The following is a 20956-nucleotide window of genomic DNA, read 5'->3' on the forward strand; positions in this document are numbered from 1 at the left end:
TCTGCATTAAAGGAGAAAAAGAAAGAAACTCACTTTGGATGCCCTATTCTGCGAGGATAAAAAGAAAAGGAAGCAATGCAAGAGGTTCTTGTTCATGCTGCTGTTCTAGTTAACGCCATTCTTCAATGGATGCTTTTCACCTGCAGATTCCTCATCCGATATATATCCCTTCCAGTGTCAGCTGCTCAGAAACCCTTTCGACCGGGGTGTAGTGCGCCTCGACTTGGCCGTCGATCCCTCTTGGCTTGGCAGTTGATCCCTCTTGACTAGATCCAGCAGTTGTCGACTACAGACGTGGTGTCAGTCTGCCCATCGAAACAACTCTCTCACGAGAATTTTTAACCGACACATTTTCATCTTTTGGTCGATGCGGTTTTGATACGGTGAATGACACAATGTTCACTCACAAAGTGTTAGGTTTCAAGCGCTGCAAGGACTGCAGTTCCAAGATGTCCATCACGGACCCATACAGCGTCTACCTATGGTGCCTCTGTGTCGGTCACGTCACCGAGGACTGTGATTCTTGTAGGAAGATGAACCTGAAATCGCTATGGGAGAGGGTGGCGCAACCTCGCTGTAGGCCAGCCCCGATCTAAATCTCTGCCCCGCTTGACCGTCCGGTCCCCCGAACAACAGTGCATTGTCACTGTCCACTACCAATTGTCAATTCACGAACCCCCTTTTTTTCTGTTGTTGCTTACTTTGTCTAATTGTGTTGTTTTATACTGAAGTATATGAATCACCATAACAAACTATGTATTTTGATTGAGTTTGCGTTACCTACACGACTGTTGTGTCAAACTATGTGACCCCATGTGTTTGTAAATATATCCTATAAGCCTGTACGGTTGGTTTCATTAAACCGTGTGATGTTATGCTGTTTGGAGAACTGTTCACTCTATGTTGATTTTTTCAACTGCATAGATAAACAAACTATTATTTTCTCCAAACAACAAAGAAAGTGAGTTTCTTTCTTTTTCTCCTTTAATGCAGAGGGCAATAAGGGGTGAAACAGTGTGTTTTCATTAGAGCACTCTTCTCTGTCATAGGTAACAATGTGGTCGGCAATGGCTACATTGAAGGGCACGTCCCTCTCTGCAGTGGGCCCTTTCTCCAAAATGTCTGAGGTGGTAACTCGACAGAGGTCTGCCTGGGGCACTCTAACCTAGGGCATCCACCACCCTGTCCACTGTGGCACGGTATGTGGCATTAGAATGCCCTTAAGGATGAGCCTGCTGCATCTCCAAATCAGAAGAGGTGTCTAGGCCACTCGCATCCTGGAGGCCCTCAGCCAAAGCGACTAAGTCTGCCTGGTCAGCGAAGAAGCCTCTGCCTCCAGAGCCTGCATAACTGGCTCAAAGCCAAATGACACCTCGTCATCGCCACTGAAGATTGTCATCATAGTGTTGAAAAACTCGGTTCTCAATGGTGGGACAAACGAACGGTCGGATATCGATGCCGATATCCCCTGTCCCGAGCCTGCCGGAGTGTAGGCGGTTTCGATGCCGGGGTCACAATGGCAACAATTGGCACAGAGCCAGAGGGCAACAGCCCGGTCTCCTTGGGGCCGGGGTTACCGGGCACCACTGGAACCACCGGAGCCTGCTGCTTTGAGGTGTCAACCATACCCAAAGCCGATTTCTGAAACATATCGAGCATCTGCTCTTTGAAAGCCTCCCACTCGGCTCTGGATATAGGCCCTGCCGAGGACTTGCCGGGTTTGTCTGACGAACCAGATTCATGCCTGCGTCAATGATGCCATTTCTTTTTATGAGAGGAGGATGAGTGGCTCTGAGAGTGTGAGCTCTTTTTTTGACTTGCCACTGCCTATCCTCCTTTTCAGGAGTGGGCCCCTCAGTATCGGGCTCCGAGGACCGGACGGTCAAGCGGGGCAGAGATTTAGATCGGGGCTGGCCTACAGCGAGTTTGCGCCACCCTCTCCCATAGCGATTTCAGGTTCATCTTCCTACAAGAATCACAGTCCTCGGTGACGTGACCGACACAGAGGCACCATAGGTAGACGCTGTATGGGTCCGTGATGGACATCTTGGAACTGCAGTCCTTGCAGCGCTTGAAACCTAACACTTTGTGAGTGAACATTGTGTCGTTCACCGTATCAAAACCGCATCGACCAAAAGATGAAAATGTGTCGGTTAAAAATTCTCGTGAGAGAGTTGTTTCGATGGGCAGACTGACACCACGTCTGTAGTCGACAACTGCTGGATCTAGTCAAGAGGGATCAACTGCCAAGCCAAGAGGGATCGACGGCCAAGTCGAGGCGCACTACACCCCGGTCGAAAGGGTTTCTGAGCAGCTGACACTGGAAGGGATATATATCGGATGAGGAATCTGCAGGTGAAAAGCATCCATTGAAGAATGGCGTTAACTAGAACAGCAGCATGAACAAGAACCTCTTGCATTGCTTCCTTTTCTTTTTATCCTCGCAGAATAGGGACTGTTCTTCGGTACTATGGATCAGTGCTGGGCAACCTCGAACACGTCCGTTTGCCACCCCTCTCCTTATGGAGGAAGGTGAACAGCTTAGCCTCTTGTTCAAAAAGCAGCTTGGGGTAACTGACACAATATGCAATTGTGCATTTTTGTGTCCCTCACCGAGGCAATAAAGACAGATCCTATGAGGATTCGAGACAGACATCCAACGTCTGCAGTTGATGCAAGGTTTAAACCGGAAGACTTTAATGGATTTGGCATATTGTCAAAAGAAGCAGTGTTTATAGAGCTAGTAGAGTGCGAAGACAAAATTCAAGTTTGCAACATATCGAACATGTGCATGTAAATCAACTCAATCAGCTTGATTAAACAGAGCCTTGAAGATATCAATATATGCTTCATGTGTTTCGGTCTATTGACCTTCTTCAGAAGCATCATCAAGCTTCATGTTCAAAAATGTGTTCCCAAAATAATGTGATCACAATCTCTTCCAAACAGGTCCTTCTGGTGTATTCACTGTGAGAGACTTTGATTAATCCAAACATTATTGACAACTGTATTTATAAATTGATATTGAATGTTTACATACATTTTACAAACGTAATGCTTTGAGGAGCTGAGCATGGGTAGCCTCTCCCTAAATTAGGAGAGCCCGATATTGCAAAGGGAGTGCTGTTGACTGGTACTTAAGCACTTACAATGAAAGGTCGGATTACTTTGTTTTTCCAAAAGTTTAAGAGAATTGTATCGAACATAAACACACCAGTGACAGCTTACCTATAAACATTGGTGCAGCAGCTCGGATGTCAGCCCAGATACTTTTGAAGTAGGACAGGTTGGTCACAATCAAGCGGTTCAACATATCTGGGTATTCCTGCATCTGAGGGGAAAAAAGCACGTAAAAATCCAATCGAAGCGTACTTGCGTGAGGATATGACAAATGTTTGCAACCCTAATAAATACATACCCATCATATTACAAATGCTGTTTTTTTTAAAGTCAAATGTATAATGAATTAGTAGCATGTGAAAGGATCTTAAATGGAGTGACACATATTGTAGTAAGGCATGGTATTGTTGCTTTCATGTCATTGTATTTACAACCTACATTTCCCATTGAACAAGCAAATCTGAACTCATTTGACTTTAGTGAGCTTACTAAGTGTTACTATCAGAAAATATCACAAAAATCGAATTATTCAGGTGCCATAAAGTATAGGAAAGATAATAAGCAACACACCAGTTAATGTAGGCATATATTTGGCACAGACTAGGGACAGGACAAACGGCAGACAGTAGTGCAGGTGACCAGTGCAGTTTCAGTCAGGAGTTCAGCAGGGAAGAGGAGGAGAGAAAGCAGAAGCAAAGAGGAAGGTCCTGAGGTGCTTCCGGAACCAGAGATGGTTCTCATGTTTCAGGGAGGCTGTTCCAGAGGGAAGCCCCAGCTGAAGAAAGAGATCTACCACCAAATCGTTGCTTGGAGAAGCGACTGACCCCGAGGGAGTTGGAGGCGGATGAGCGAAGAGCTCGAGAAGGATGATATTTAGGAAGAGCTAGTTGGAGGTATTGTGGCCCCAGAAGGCTTTGTGGACAATGCTGAGGGTTTTGACCTTAATCCCCATAGCCACTGGGAGCCAGTGCAGAGATTTCAGTCCTGGAGAGATACGATCCCTGGGCTTCAGGCCAAGGACAAGTCTCGTAGTCCTGTTCTGGATGAGTTGCAGGGGGTGGAGAGTAGAAGCAGGCAGATTTAGAAAGAGGCTATTGCAGCAGTCCAGATTAGAGAGAACCAGAGCTCTGGAGACAGTGAGCTTCTGAGGAAGGAGGGGAAAGGAAGAATACCTCCGAGGAGGTGCAGCTGGTAGTGTGACTTCTTAGAGGCATCAGAGATGTGAGGAGAGAAGGAGAGAGTGGAGTCGAAGATGACCCCAAGGTTTTTAGCCTCACAGGTGGGAGAAGGAAGAGGGCCAAGAGAGGTCGGCCAGAGAGCGACAGGAAAGGAGGGAGCAGGTGTGACGATGACGAGAATCTCTGTCTTACTGGCATTAAGGCAGAGATCGTTGGCGGCACACCACTCCTGGATAGCAGACAGTCAGAGATGAGACAAGGAGAAGAGGTGGCCGAAGGGAGCCTGAAAATGAGCTTAGTGTCGTCCGGGATAGGTATGGTAGGGGAGAAGCAGAGACTGCTGTAGGAGCGGCGAGTTCCTTGCAGAGTTTAAACAGTTTGCCAGTATTTTTAGTGGCCCCAGAGATGCAGGCTTGGATATGGACCCTCTTCTTCGATTGGATGGAGAGTCTGTATTGGCTTTGGAGTACGCCGCAGGCCAGACTGTCAGAGGATGTGCCTGATGCCTGCCATTTCTGCTTAGCCACTCTGCACCTGCCTTTCAGGGAGGATAGGTCGGAGTCAAACCAGGTGTTGACCTTGGAGGCAGACTTCATTCAGATCCTCATGACAGGGGCAAGGATGTCAAGGGCATTGGTGATAGAGGGGTGAAGATTAGCAAGGGCAGAATCAGAATGTGAGTCAGTAGAAAGGGAGGTAGGGGGAATGAAAGTGGCGGCAAAGGCAGCAACTGACACTCACTTCATTGGTCGAATGACGGAGAAGGAGACAGGCAGTGCAGGCAGAGGCTTAGTCGGGTAACCTAAGAGATCCAGATGAGAAGACAGTAGATAATGATCAGACCAGGAGAGAGGAGTAGTAAGAGGGTAGAAGATAGGGATGTCTGAAGAGATGAGCGCGTCCAAGGTATGTCCGTTGTCGGACCGGAAGGATGAATGGTGAGGGAAAGAGCATCACAGAGACAATGGAAGAGACCACTGGTCGACTTGTAGGAATCAAGGTGAATATTGAAGTCACAGAGTAGGACAAGCTTAGAAGTGGAGGCAAGGAGAGAAGAACAAGTTACTTACCAACTGGCAGGGGCGTCGCTAGGGGAGGGGCTAGAGGGGCTATAGCCCCGGATCCTTTGCTTGTAGCCCCGGATGAAGATCACGGGGCTACAAGCAAAGGCTAGCCCCGGGCCCGGGCCGAACATCCGTACATTTTTGCTGCCGCCTGGCAGTGCTGGAAAGGCAGCACTGTCCACACAGGTAGAAGGCGATGCAGCATGCATGCAGGCAGGCAGGCAGCAGCCCAGGAGACAGTGCAACGTTCGTTCATCATTTGAAATATAAAATAAGATACGATTCGTCTTCGAACATAGCCGCCTGCCTTCTGGCCCTGGGCTGCTGCCACTCGTGCTGTGCTGCCTGCTGCCTCATGATGACCGCCTGCGATTGCGCAGCGCAGGGAGCCCTCAGCCGAGCCACCGCCCAGGCACGTGCCCTGTGTCTTTCCCTGCGAACTTTCGCAGATCAAGAACAGCAGGTTACGCCCATCCCCGTGCCTGCAGCCGACACCGAATGCGAGCTGCAACGAGCGAGGAATCCTACGACGCCAGTCGCTCGCCACCTGCACCATCTACTGTGTGACGTGAACGTGGCCCCCGGCAATCAGCCGTGTCACCGTGCCAGGCGCCCCCCCCCCCCACTGTGAAGCTGCAGAGAGTGCCAGCCGACGACAAAGTTGTGTGGGGTTGCGAAAATGGGCATGCAATCTCTTTTAACGGTGCACTTTGCTTATCATGGGATCATAATGCTTACTTGCCTTCTATGCCTGTGTATTAAGACAGCTGAACGTCTGCGTTAACTGTGGGGCGCGCCAAAAGCACACTTAAACTGTATGTGCAGCCTGGACAGGTGACATCGTTTCGGTTTACAACAGGTTAAAACACGGGCCGCTTTGTGTGGGGGTGGATCAATTAGTGGAAGTTTTGCGCACGCCGAGTGCAAGTAAGGTTTGTTTACTTTTCAGTATTTTCAGAATTCTGGCTCATAATGGGTTAAACAGCGCTGCAGTGCAGACATTTAGTTCTGTTCATGAATCAGCTGCATCGTGCTTGTTGTGGAAGGGACTGAACTTCGTATAATATGATAGTTTAAAATATATAGCGCCTATTCACCAGGTGTTTTGAGGTGCTTGCATATGATAGGGGTAGACATGGGTTTCTGGTTACCAGTGGTGCTGTGTGGATATAAGGGGGGATGTCGTTTTTTTTTGTTTACAGTATAGATAGATGACCGCCCCTCCATTCTGCACTTAGGCAAGTTAGCTCCCTCAGGATCTGGCGGCACGTTCCCACCGCTGCTTTATCAATCCCCACCCCTCCAAATAGAGCTGTTGAAACTACACATTCTGAACGGCTCAGTCGGAGGCTGTTTAGGGAGGCCGCTTCTATGCATCAGGTTTGTTATGGAAGGGTTTAAAACGCGGTGCAGGTGAATATGTTTCAAGATGGTAATACTGCATAGAGGTTTTTGGCTTTGAAAGGGATTAGACCTCTGTGCGGAGACAAGGGTTGCAATTTATAAATGTAATGCATCATGTCTTATACAGTTTCATGTTGGTGCTTTTCAAGGGTTTAGACTGCATCAGGTTTGTGTTCTTTAATAGGTCAAACCGCGGTGCGGGGTTGGAATTCTATGATTCAAATACATCGTGTAGTTTTTCGACTTTCTGGCAACTGAGTTCAGAGCTGTGTGTGGCATTCAAACTCTCCCTCTAAGAGGGAAGCTCCCTCCTTCACGCAGGCATTTTGGCTTTTTAATTTATCCAACCAAAAAATACATCTCGTTGCAGTGCATGGCTTTTAACTTTATACAACCAAAAATATATATCGCTGCAGTGCATGTACATTACCCCTCGCCCTGCTGGGTGCTCAGATATTTCGAGGGGCTCGGGGAGCCGTGGGGGGCTCTTGGTCATCGCCTTTGCCCTTTGTTGCGAGGGCGGGGAGGAAGCACAGGGATGTGTTTGGTGTTCTTTGGCCCGTCTCCCTTTGTTGCACATTTTTTGTCGGCCACGTCGGGGTGGGGGGTTTGGGGGGGTGGAGTGGGCCCTTGGTAAAGAAGGGCTGGGTTGTTTGCCACAAAACTGGGCACTGGGGGAGCACTGCACCGCATGTTTAGGATAGTGGTGTGGCACGCCTACTCACGAGTGTTTCGGAGGTCCTGTGCGAAGCCGCAAGTCAAGTTGAAGAATGGGAGGGATGTGTAATATGAAACGCTACGAAGGGTTTTTATGAGGAAAGGTAATTTGTATTTTATAACATGCCGATGTACTAGTGTTTCAGTTGCCTGGTGCGATACAATACAAAATGTTCGCCGCAATGTGAAGGATTGTATGAAACTCCACAAACGGTAGCTTAGAATAGAGGGTTTTTGGTATTCATTGTTTCACTTATCTGCTGTTCGCAGCCAGGAAGCACTTTATTATAACGCGCCTACACACGGGGCATGGGATCTGCATGAAGGCATGTCATTTAATGACAATTAAGATGGTATTCCCAACATCATTGAGTGTGCCCTAATAGCGCCACTGTGTTAAAGTTGAATTTAGAGAGTGTACCATAATAGCATCACTGTGTTAATATTGAATCCAGAAAGTACTCCCAACATCATTGAGTGTGCCTTAATAGCATCACAGTTAAAGTTGAACTTAGAAAGTATGCCTAATAGCGTCACTGTGTCAGACAAATTAAGAAGGTATTCCCTACATCATTGAGCATGCCCCAATAGCGTCACTGTGTTAAAATTGAATTTAGAAGGTATTCCCAACATCATTGAGTGTGCCTGGTCACATGCACTTTACTGATTACTACAATATCACACTACTACGCTTACTCTCTCCTATACACCACCATTCAACTAGAACACAGCTGTACTATGACACATTCGGTATAGCTGTTCTCATACTAACATGACCCATCAAACTACCCATCATCCTAATAAAACACAGCTAGCTGGGTACATACCGGCTAGCTTAGGCGTCTCCTCAGGCCTAGCGCAGCCAGAACTCGGCCTGGTTGTCCACCCTCCAGACTGAACACATTCAACTGATCTCCTCAGCACCACACCTACCGCTAAGAAGCAGCTATCATGCAACAACCACACCAGCACACATACCTGGTGCTGAACACCCATTGCGCCCATGCACTTTACGACTCACTCTTGACTGACTTGAACTGCGGTTCCCGAGGGCGTTCAACCTACCAGCGCTTTGAGATCATACAATTGATACATAAGGCGCTGTACAATTGCCAAGTAACATAACATAACATAATATAACTTGGTAATTGGAGCCCTACGGAATGGCAAAAACGGTGGTAGCAAAATATGCATAATAACATGAAAGGATTTTTCATAGTTTCTTCCTTTATAAGTGTCAGTAAAGGTGCGTGAAACACGCCTCCTCCATTTTAGTCCACTTCGGGGGTGCGAGACACCACCATCCATGCAGCCACCAAGTTCTGGGACTTTCTTTCAGGTCACCCACTGGGTCATCCTCAGAATCTCTTGCAGCCTTGCTGAGACGGTCTAGCAAAGGCACTGTCTGCTCAGTCTCTACCCCCGCCCCACCCTACCGGTAAAGTGTCCCTGTCACAATCTTCCTCCTAGATAATTACATAGCAGAGGCTTGGCCATCAGAGAGCTGACGCTTTCTACGCAGAGAACTAAACAAGTGACGAGGAGAATAACAGCAACATTATCATACAAATGCTGCTACTATCTCCGGAGACAGCGCGTCAGAGGCCTTCGCAACTGATGCTGCGTATCACCTAGTTACTACACAATATTAATGCTTCAAATCGCAAGGTGGCGCATACGTTAAGATCATGTACTTATGTGAAGTCCAAACTTGCAATGGGGTCTAGCCCCGAATCTTTTACAAACCTAGCAACGCCCCTGCCAACTGGTAACGTTCTTTCGACTGGATGTTCCTCCAACGTATTCCACATCTTTGACATGTAATGTCCACAGCTGTGCTACTTCGGAAATTTTTCGTCAGAGGGCGTCCTGCGTCGATGGTGGTCGGGTCGATGTCACTTGAAGGCCTCCGTCGAGGGCGACGTCACCGGATGATATAAATAACGTGTGACCTGCTCGTACACAATGCCTGCTTGACTGCACATAGCCTTGAGGGAACGCAAGTTGCAATAGCATAGGAAATTCTCCTGAGGGGCAGGCCAGATGGGCGATGTGGAATACGTTGGAGGAACATCCAGTCGAAAGAACGTTACCAGTTGGTAAGTAACTTGTTCTTCGAATGAATTGTGTCCCCCAACGTATTCCACATCTTTGACAGAGTCGCAAAGTAGTACCAGAAAATGGAGGAGGGAGAAGAATTTAGAATACCCAATCAGACAGCAGAATAAAGAACCGCTTTACCAAAGGCCATATCTTGACCATGGAGCATATCCATTTAACAAAGGTATGGATAGAAGCCCATGTAGCTGCGTCACAAATATTCCTAATAGGAACTCCCCGCTGCAGGGCAGTGGAAGTAGCCATGCCCCTAGCGGAGTGAGCTCGCATACCCTCAGAAGGGTCCTTACCCGCCAATCTGTAACATTCAGTAATGGTGAGTGTTAGGGAGAATTCTCCTAAATGGTTGATTTCCCTTACCTAAAGAGTCCCCCAGCAGCTTTGCTGGATTTCTAGGATTTATTTTTTCACCTGGTAAGAGTGTGAGCCTTTTTTCCACTGTTGCATGTGTTTTGTTGTGTGTATTTTCACTGTTTGTGTGATCTTGGGCACTGGAGCCTCACCTACTCTATTTGCACCACTTTTTGTGTGTGTTACACAGCACCTTCAGTGCAGTGACACAGGATTGTCTTTGAGACTTCCCACTGACTCAATTTTTCTGGGGCCGACTACTGTCCCCCAGAAACAGGTAAAGTTGCCATTAACTTTATATAGTCACTTTAAACCAACAGACCCAATGCACCCCATCTTCCATGGAGTATTGGAAAGGGTTAACTCATATCCCTTTTTGTCTGTGCCTCTTGGAGCCTTGTTTCGCTCCCTTAACATTAAGACTTGGCTGGTGGCAGTGGTATCTACCCTAACTTTCCTACCGCGATTATATTATATAAACGTGGTATTGTTCCAGGCTATTATATTAGCCTCGAACATAAACCTGCTTGACCAAATACATTTTATTTTGGTTCTGGCTGGGTTTATTCGCCATTTCTTTTTGTTAAAGTCTTTCTCGTATTTTTCTCTGCGCGCCAAACTGGGGATGACTCCTTTGTTCGCTGTCTTTTCACGGGCTTCTGCACGGAAGCGCTCCTTAAGGCGCCTGATAGTCCAGAGGGGCAGGATGTGTGGGAGGGATCTTCGGAGCCCTTGCATGGGTTGCCTTAGAAACCCAAGTCACACTCTTGTCTGATTGGCTAGGGGGACTGGCCTTGACAGGCCAGCCACCCTGCTGTGTGATTAACAGCCAGGCTGTATGAATGGGGGTAAACTGCATAGAAAGCAGGTCTCTGGGACTGGAAGAGCAGAGTCGCCACTGGAACGAAAGAACCAACGAGGAACTGGAGGACGAGGATCTCTACAACGACTGAACCACCCGGTGAAGCCCTGCTGTAGGTCCGAATCTCCAAATCCGACAACAGAGAAGATCCACCAGGAACTTCTTCCCATGAGCTGGTGGGACCAACCAGTTCGCCCAAACTACAAACCAGGACCCCTCCTCTGGTCAAATTCGCTGAACAGAGCTACAGTGGGCCGGATAGCCAGGAAGATCGGACCCTGCTTGGGTTTTAAGGAGAGCACCTTTTATTTGTTGTTTTGCTCTGCTGCTGGCTTCTTTCCTGGGTGGCGCAGGACCCTCCAGCCTTCCTACTTCTGATCAGTCCGACAGTGGCTTCGGGAACCGTGAGCCTGCAGGAACCACCAGGAACGTCCGCCTCAGCTACAGCTCCCTCTCCGTTTTAAGGTACTGTGCAAATCCGGATTCCGTTTTTTGTTCAACCGTGGTGAAAGTGTTTGAAATCTTTCTCCAATCCGAGGGCTTGTCATTCTCTTCTCTTTGAACTATCTTTTCTACCAACCAACCTCGTCGGAATCTGGGCCACGAACTTTACCGCAAACTACCCTGAGCTGTGTAATCTTGAGCAAAAGATTTTTCACCTATTGACTTTGGCCCTAAGCCTTTTCTAGCTGATCTCCTCACTGTAGTCTCTCTTGTTCAAATAGCTGTTGCTAATTTCTAATAACTTTGCCTTTCCTTTTAAATTGCTGGAGTGCCATTTTGCTCCCACTTCATTTTGTGAGCTTAACTTGTCTGGAATTTAAGGGAAGTGGTGTGGTGTATTATGATTGTGATTTTTGACTTGCTTAGAATAGTGAAATGTTATACAACTGTTGAGTAAATAAATATATATTCTTTTACTTAGAAACCTTGAGTCAGAGTTTGCCTGAATCATAGTAATTGCTGTCCTTTGTGTAATTATTTGTACTGCTCTCTTACTCTTGAAATATGTCTGGCTGCTCCGTTACTGCTACCACTATAACTGTGTAGTACAGGCTTGTACCAAAGGTGAAATTGTACTGTCAATTGTAGTCTTAATTGTGTGTAGTGTTCCCAAAGGGTACTGCATATAATTCTGCCTAACAGTGAAGATAATCCACCTGGACAAGGTCTGTTTGGTAACACCCTGGCCTAATCGGTGTCCAGCGTACCCCAGAAAGAGTTGATCGTCCACTCTGACGCTGGACATCCTAGAAATATAAAAGCTCAGAGTTCTTCTAGGGTCCAACCTATGGAGTCGCTCCTCTTCCTTACCAGGATGAGGAGGAGGATAGAAAGCAGGTAGTACCACTTTCTGGCTTAAATGAAACTCAGACACTACCTCAGGTAGAAAGGATGGACATACCCTCAGTACAACCCTAGCATTGTGGAACACAGCAAAGGGTGGCATAGATGAAAGTGCCTGCAATTCACTCACTCTGCGAGCGGATGTAACCGCAACCAAGAAAATCATCTTGAAAGACAACAGTCTCAAAGGACAAGAGTGCAAAGGTTCAAAATTAGCACCCATCAGGAATTATTTCAAGACGAAATTCAAATCCCATACCAACACCTGAAACGTGGACGGTGGTAACACATTAGGGAGCCCTTTAAGAAATTGGGAAATCAAAGGAATCTTAAAATAAGAACATTCTTCAGACGAGCGCTTGAAGATAGACAACGCCGCCAGGTAACGTTCAATGGTACCTACTTGAAGACCCCTGTGGGCCAAAGAAAGCAAGAAAGATAGAACCATGGGAATGGAATACTGAAAAGGATTTGTGTCCTCTGCACCAGTCACATAACTTACACCAATGGCAACGGTACGGGGATTTGGTTGCCGGCCGCCTGGCCGAAAGCAACACCTCCATCACGTCATCCGGGAGGTCCCAATCCTTATATCTCAACCTTTCAGAGACCAAGCGTGAAGGTTGAGAGTTTTAACCTCTGGACGGAGAACCCAATCCCCCCCCCCCTCGCATGAGAAAAGATCCTCTTGGTAGGGAAGGCGGCGTGGAGGACAGATGGACATCTCTAAAAGGTCCGGCTACCACGCTCTCTGTTGGGTAGAATCCTGTGCAGTGCCCTTAGGGACAACTACACACAATTAAGACTACAAGTGGTAATACAAGTTTTTTTTTACCTGTGCTACTATGTTAAAGTGGTAGCAGTAGCGGAGCAGCCAGGCTTATCTCAAGAGTATATGAGCAGTAGCAGAGATTACACAAAGGGACCACAATTACTGTGACTCAAGCAAACACTGGCTCAAGGTTTCAGGTAAAAAAATATAAGTACATTTATTTTTAAACCGTTTGTTATAAACACAACACTTCTATTCATTCAAAACCACACGTAAAATATACTACAACGAACCAATTCACTTTGTACGGTATTACTTCAAGGTAAGTACCCTGTGTTTTACCGGACCAGTGTTGTGAAACAAAAGACGTTACCGGGAATACATATGCGATCACTTTTTGAAAGTAATGACAGTTCGGTCTTACTAAAGAAACACGTATCCGCGGCAAGAAATGTTTCCGGGGCAAAAACACACTTAGCACCTGAGTTACCCAGAGAGAGTTGGGGGCAATACTTTTGTCAAGGCAGACAGAATCAGAGAACACTTATGGACAGAAATTCAAGAGTCAATAGGCCGGAGCCAGTGTCAAGTGGAACCGGGTTCCTGCTGTCGAGGTTCACACAGTCGAACAGTTCACGATTCAGCGTAGCCAGGAGTACTTAGATATTGTCAATTGAGGAAGCAAAAGTTATAAGGAGGGAAGATAAGGACAAGCCTTGTTGGAGGAGAAAAAGGGATTCACCCGATTTCCTCAAGCAGAACACAGTACCTTATTCAATGAAGAAGCTGGTGCCACGGCAGTTGTTCCTGGTAGTTTTCTGCAGACCCACTGTTCCTGGAGCTTCGGCAAGAAGGAGAACGTCTGGAGGGGTCTGCACCACACAGGGCTGAGGCTGGCAGCAGCGACAGGGAATAAAAGGTGCGCTTCTTAAAAACAGGAGAGGCTCTTCAGGTGGCTAACCGGACCACTACAGCAGTGTGCAGCGATTTCGACCACGAAGGCGACCTCTGGCTGAAGAAGATGAGATGGTTATCCCCACCAGGCTCAAGGGAAGACGACTCCGGACTGGATCTTCTCTGAGTCGTTGAAGGTAGATTGTTCAGGACTGCAGCAGGGCTTCACCGGGAAGGTAGTTGCAGCAGCCGTCGTTCTCTCCGCTTCTCGTCGGTTCCTTGTAGTTCCAGTGGTGACTCTCTCTGACTTTAGCCCAAGAGACCTGCCTTTTATGCGCAAAACCCCCATTCACACAGCCTGGCTGTCAATCACGCAGCAGGGGGTTGTCCAGCCCGGACAACCACCTTGCCCAATCATGGCAAAGTGCGACTTGGGTTTTCTAGGATACCCTGTGCAGGGGGCGACTACACCCCTCCCTCACATTAAGCCCACTTAGACACCCAGGCACCTAGAGGAGGGCTTCTTGGCAGAAGCCCGCCAAAAGACAGTGAACAAAGCAGGCAAACCTGGTTTGCCACGCATAGTAAAACACAAGAAGGACTTTAACAAAAAGAAATGGTGAATAAACCCGACTGGAGTCAAACAAAAAAAGTAATTGGTCAAGCGGGTTTAAGTTTGAGGCTAATATAATAGCCTACAGCAATACCACATTTATATAGTATAATCACGGTAGAAAAGTTAGGGTAGATACCACTGCCACCAGCCAAGTCTAAATGTTAAAAGAGCAAAACAATGTTCTAGGGGGTACAGATAAAAAGGGCTAAGGATTAACCCCTTACAGTACTCCATGTAAGATGGGGTGTACTGATCTGTGGTTAAATGACTAAGTAAAGTTAATGGCAACTTAACCCTTTTCTGGGGGACAGTAGTCAGCCCCAGAAATGGAGTCGGTGGGAAGTCTGAAAGACAACCCTGTGTCACTGCACTGAAGGTGCTGTGTACACACAAATGGAGGGGGCTACTGAAGTGGTGTACTCCAGAGCCCACAAAAACAGATGAAATACACATGGCAAAACATGGGTAAGAGTGGGGGAAAATCTCACACTCTTATCAAGTGAAAAAATAAACTCCAGAAATCCAGCAAAGCTGCTGAGGGACTCACTAGGGAAGGGAAATTAGCCATTGAATGAGAATTCTCCCTAACACTCTCCTGGCCCAATCCGGAGCAATGAGGATCATATGGGATCCGAACCTTCGCAACCTACTTAGCACTTGAGGAATGACGGGGACCGGAGGAAACGCGTACAGAAGTGGGAATGACCAATCCACAACTAATGCGTCCCCTAAGGGTCCTCTCTGAGGAAATTCCCTTGAGCAGAATCTCTCGCACTTCCAGTTGGCACTGGTCGTCAAAAGATACACTTGTGGGGTTTCCCAAAAGGCGAAGATCTCCAGAAGGACTTCTTGAGCCAACTCCCACTCGTGAGAGATCGTGCTCTGCCTGCTCAGAGCGTCCGCCACCGCATTCTCCTCTCCGGCCAGATGAACTGCCGAGAGTGAAATTCCTTGCTGGATTGCCCAGAACCAGAGCTGCATTGCCTCTCTGCACAACAGGAGTGACCCTACCCCCGCTTTTTTGTTGAGGTAATGCATGGCCACTGTGTTGTGGTCATGATCAGGACACTCTTCCCCCGCACAGACAGCAGAAAAGCCTTCAGGGCCAGCCTGATGGCTCTCAGCTCCAACAGGTTGATGTGGAGTTTGGATTCTGATGGAGACCAACGACCGCTGGCAGTCAGATCGTCGGCATGAGCCCCCCCCCATCCAGTGAGTGTCGTCGGCATGAGCCCCCCATCCAGTGATTGAGGCGTCCGTCACCACCATCACTTTCGGCCAAGGTTGCCAAAATGGCTCCCCCTTCATCAGATTCCCTTCGCTGGCTGACCACAGAAGATCCTGCGAGGCCGAGAGTGGAACCTGAACGGGATCCGACATTTTGCCTGAGAATTGGGACCACTGCATCTTGAGGACCCATTGCAGGGATCTCATCCGCAGTCTGGCCTCTGGCATCAGAAAAATGCAGGATGCCATGAGGCTGAGCAACCTTAAGAATACGAAAGCTGGAAGACTCTGGTAGACAGAATTCTGTGCAGTGCCCTTAGGGACCACTACACACAATTAAGACTACAGGTGGCAATACAAGTTTTACCTTTGGTACAAGCCTGTACTACTAAGTTATAGTGGTAGCAGTAGCAGAGCAGCCAGGCTTATCTCAAGAGTATATGAGCAGTAGCAGAGATCACACTAAGGGACCACAATTATTGTGAATCAAGCAAACACTGACTCAGGGTTTCAGGTAAGTACATTTAATTTTAAACCGTCAGTTATAAACACAACACTTCTATTAAACTTTAAACAAAACCACGCGTTAAATATACTACAACTAACCAATTCACTTTGTACAGTAAGTCTCGAGGTAAGTACCCTGTGTTTGAATGAACCAGTGTTGTGAACAAAACATGATACCGCGGATACGGTTGCGATCACTTTTTGACAGTTCGGTCTACTAAATAAACCCGTATCCGTGACATGAAATGCTACTGGGGCAAAAACACACTTAGCACATGAGATACCCAGAGGGAGCTGGAGGCAAAAATCACAGGCAATATTTAGGTTAGGCAGACAGGATCGAGAGACACTCAGAAACAGGAGTTCAAAAGTCAAAGGGCCGGAGCCAGGTTCAAGTGACACCGGAGGCCTGTGCCGAAGATCACACCGTAAGACAGTTCATGATTCTACGTAGCCAAAAGTACTTTCATATTGTCAATGTTCGTAAGCAAAAGTTATAAGAAGGAGGGAAGACAAGGGCAAGCCTTGAGGATGAAGAAAAGGGATTCACCCAGTTTCCTCGAGCAGAACACAGTACCTTATTCCAATGGTGCAGCTGGTGCCCTGGCAGTTGTTCATGTTGGTTTCCCGCAGACCCACGATACCTGGAGCTTCGTTGTGAAGGAGGACGTCTGCAGGGGGTCTGCACCACAAAGGGATGAAGCCGGCAGCAGCGACAATGAATAAAAGGTGTGCTCCTTAAAAACAGGAGAGGCTCTTCAGGTGGCTATCTGGACCACTACAGCAGTGTGCAGCGATTTCGACCACGAAGGCGACCTCTGGCTGAAGAAGATGAGCTGGTTATCCCCACCAGGTTCAAGGGAAGAAGACTCTGGACTGGATCTTCTCTTAGTCGACGAAGGGTCGATAGCTCAGGGCTTCACCGGGACAGGGTAGTTGCAGCAGCCGTCGTTCTCTCCGCTTCTCTTCGGTTCCTTGTAGTTCCAGAGGCGACTCTGACTTCTAGCCCAGGAGACCTGCCTTTTATGCGCAAAACCCCCATTCACACAGCCTGCCTGTCAATCACGCAGCAGGGGGGTTGTCCAGCCGGGACAACCACCTCAGCCAATCATGGCAAAGTGCGACCTGGGTTTCCTAGGATACCCTGTGCAGGGGGCGACTACACCCCCTCCCCACATTCAGTCTACCTAGACACCAGGCGCCAAGAGGAGGGCTTCTCTGCAGAAGCCCGCCAAAAGACGGTGAACAAAGAAGGCCAACCTAGTTTGCCGCGCAAAGTAAAACACAAGAAGGACTTTAACTAAAAGAAATGGCGAATAAACCCAACCGGAGCCAAAAGAAAGACGATTTGGTCAAGCGGGTTTATGCTTAAGGCTGCTAAAATAGCCAAAAGTATTACCACGTTTATCTAATATAATCGCGGTAGAAAGGTTAGGGTAGATACCACTGCCACCAGCCAAGCCTAAGTGTTAAGAGCAAAACAATGCTCAGGGAGGTACAGACAAAAAAGGGGTACAGATTAGCCCTTTCCAGTACTCCATGTAAGATGGTGTGTACTGGGTCTGTGGTAAAAAAGTGACTATGTAAAGTAAATGGCAACTTTACCTTTCTCTGGGGGACAGTAGTCAGCCCCAGCGAAATGGAGTCAGAGGGAAGTCTTAAAGACAACCCTGGGTTACTACACTAAAGGTGCTGGGTAACCCATACAAGAACAGGGGTACCTGGAGTGGTGTGTTCCAGTGCCCAAGATCACACAATGAGTAAAAAGACATAGGCTAAAACACATGGAAGAGTGGGAAAAGGATGTACACTCTTACCAGGTGGAAAAATAAACTCCAGAAATCCAGCAAAGCTGCTGGGGGACTCACTAGGTGAGGGAAATTAGCCCTAGAAGGAGAATTCTCCCCAACACTCTGGGCATGTTGAAATATGTCCACCATCTGTACAATGTGATGAGCCCTCACCCTGGAGGCAAAAACTTTCCCAAGGACGTGTCCAACACAGCCCGATGTACTGGAGCTGTTGAGTTGGTGTCAGATGCGACTTCTTGAAATTGAGGGAGAAGCCCTGCTTGTGGAGGGAGCGGCAGGTGAGACTGAGATGATCCAGAGCTTGACCGGGAGAACTTGCTCGTATCAGCCAGTCGTCCAGATAGAGGGAGACGTGAATCCCCCATCGCCTGAGATACACTGCCACCACCACCATTAGCTTGGTGAAGACCCTATGGCGGAGTTCAATCCCAATTGCAGGACCCAAAACTGAAAGTGCAAGCTGCCAGCCGCAAACCTCAGGTACTTTCTGTGCTTTGGATGAATCGGCACATGAAAGTAAGCATCCTGTCAGTCCAGAGACACCAACCAATCTTGAAGTCGAAGGGCCTGAAGGACCTGAGAAAGAGTGGCCATCTTGAACTTGTCCTTCCAGAGGAACTTGTTCAACCAACGCAAGTCCAAGATGGGTCTCAGTCCCCCGTCTTTCTTTGGAAACAAAAATGATTAGGTAATACCATCCCTTGTTCCTCTCTGCTACAGGCACTAGTTCTATAGCACCTTTCTCCAGCAGGGTTAAGATTTCCTGCACAAGGAGCGGATCCGGAAGCTTCAAAGAGAGACTCCCTGGTGGATTGTCGTGAGGCCGCTTTGGGAAGGGAAGGGAAGGGAGTAGCCCTGAGCTATTGTCTCCAGAACCCATGCATCCAAAGTAATAGCTCGCCATTCTTCGGGATGCTGAGACAGTCTTCCCCCAACCGGCGAACAATGGAACATGGCCTCATAGTTGTTTTGGAGTGGCTGTTGTAGCGCCTGAAGGCAAAGAGGCTGCTGCTTGAGCAGCTTTGGAACCTCTATTTCCCAGACCACCATGGGTACTTCTTCGTTGACCGCTTTGATTGCTGGCTCCTCTCGTCCTACCAAAAGAGGAGTAGTAACGAAAGGAACCTCCCCTCCACTGTTGTTCCCCTGGGACGTAAAGGCAGAGGTTGACGCACTGCTGCACTCAAAGATTCTACAACCTCTCAAGGCTCTCGTCAGCCTTGCTGCCAAACAAATGAGAGCCATCAAAGGGCATGTTCAGAATTTAGGCCTGTATATCTCGAGCAAAACCGACTTATGTAACCACGCAAACCTGCGTATAACGGTGCTTGCAGCCATGGACCGGCTAACACTGTCGACTGTGTCCAACCCAGACTGAAGGGATTCACACATGGCATCCTTGCCAACATGCACGAGAGCAAGGAACCCATCCCCTTCGGAAATATGCTCAGCCGCTAGAGAGACGCAATTCCACAGAGTGAGTGAAAATCTTGCCAAGACACAAGTGGAGTTGGCTGACTTGAGCGCCATACTCCCTGCAGAAAACACCTTGCGTGCCCAACCATCGAAGCGTTTGTCCTATCAGGAGGGATGGTAGGGTACGCCGCCTGCCTCTCGGTGGCCGTAGCCGCCTGAACCACCAAACTCTCGGGAGTGGGATGAGTGGATAGGTAGCTGGGGTCGCTACTGGAAGGGCGGTATTTTTTATTTAACGACTTATTAACCACCGGAAGAGACTCCGGGGTGTGCCAAGCAGCCGCCACCCTTTTTTGCAAAGTCAAATGAAAAGGCAACACTGGGTCAGTGGACGGTCCCTGATCCAAAATATCAGTCAAGTCATCCTGAAAAAATGCATTCGGAGGACTAGACCAACCAAGATTCTCAGTAACCCTAGCCATTAGTCTCCTATAAGAGGACTCAGTATGAGCCCCAGGCTCAGGTCTGCCAAACTCCACCTCAGGAGAAGTGTCTAAGCCACTGGCATCATGTAGTGATTGACGTAACTCTTCCAACTGACTGTCCCCGGAAAAGACAGGAGCCACATCAGGCTCAACAGGGTCAAATTCCACATCTGACCGCTCCTCATCGTCATAGACATCATCCAGAGGAAGAACGTACTCCTGCCTAGTGACAGATGTGGGTCTGGATTCCCTAACAGGCTTCACAAACTTGGAATTAGCCTTCCTTGGAGGATCCACAGTACCAGGGATCTCCATCAGCAAATTCCAGCCAAATGGCCCCAAGGTGCCAACAGGCTTTGGCGGCGACAACAGTGCAGAGGGCTGGTGTAAAGCCAAAGCATCGACCTCTGTATCCGACAGACACGGCGCAGACGGAGTCGACGCCGACCTCGAGCCCTTACCAGATTTCTGCGGTTTCGCCTGGGATGAAGACCGAGGCCTGGATCTAGCACGTCTCTGGCGATCAACTTGAACCTCGATGGATCCCGATGAGTATCGCGCAGAGGACCCGGGCCTGAAGGCACGCAAGCATCGGACCGAGACTGTTCCCTGCCGGCTTCTTCCGAAGGTGCGGACGGAACTGTGCCCTAGGATTGAAAAATCACCAGCATCTGCTCCCCGAAGACCTCCCATTCCTCCAGAGTCGAGGACTTAGTGGGACAAGCCACTTTCCTTGCTGCGCCATCATCCGACGAGGACGGGGAAGGCGATCGATGACGCCGCTTTCGGGAGTGCCTAGACGAGGACGAGTGGTGGGACCGACTCCGGGATCGAGATCCCCGGGACTCCTCCCGACGAGGAGAGTCACCCCTCGAATCATCAGTGGACATCTCTTTTGCAGATTTTCAGGACTTACTGGGTTTAGTAGCCCGACCTACCTGTAACTTCCCCTTACGCTCCTGCAAGGCCTTAGCAGTCAGCGAATGGCATTTCAAACTGTCGTCAGTGTCATGACTCTCGCCTAGACACCACAAACAAATGCGGTGCGGGTCCGTAATCGACATCTT

At 48.4% G+C, this 20956-nt stretch overlaps 1 protein-coding gene across 2 annotated transcripts in view; it reads right to left on the reverse strand.

Annotated features, from left to right (window-relative positions):
- The window catches only part of MROH1 (maestro heat like repeat family member 1), a 2813132-nt gene that overhangs the window by 105088 nt on the left and 2687088 nt on the right, over positions 1-20956 (reverse strand). For both annotated transcript variants that reach the window (XM_069621886.1, XM_069621885.1), the window contains one exon: positions 3229-3331. In XM_069621886.1, coding sequence (XP_069477987.1) covers positions 3229-3331 — 103 coding nt within the window. The remainder of the gene's footprint in view (positions 1-3228; positions 3332-20956) is intronic.

This window comes from Ambystoma mexicanum, chromosome 5q (assembly GCF_040938575.1).
Source record: "Ambystoma mexicanum isolate Mex_15411 chromosome 5q, UKY_AmexF1_1, whole genome shotgun sequence".
Classification (NCBI taxonomy): domain Eukaryota; kingdom Metazoa; phylum Chordata; class Amphibia; order Caudata; family Ambystomatidae; genus Ambystoma; species Ambystoma mexicanum.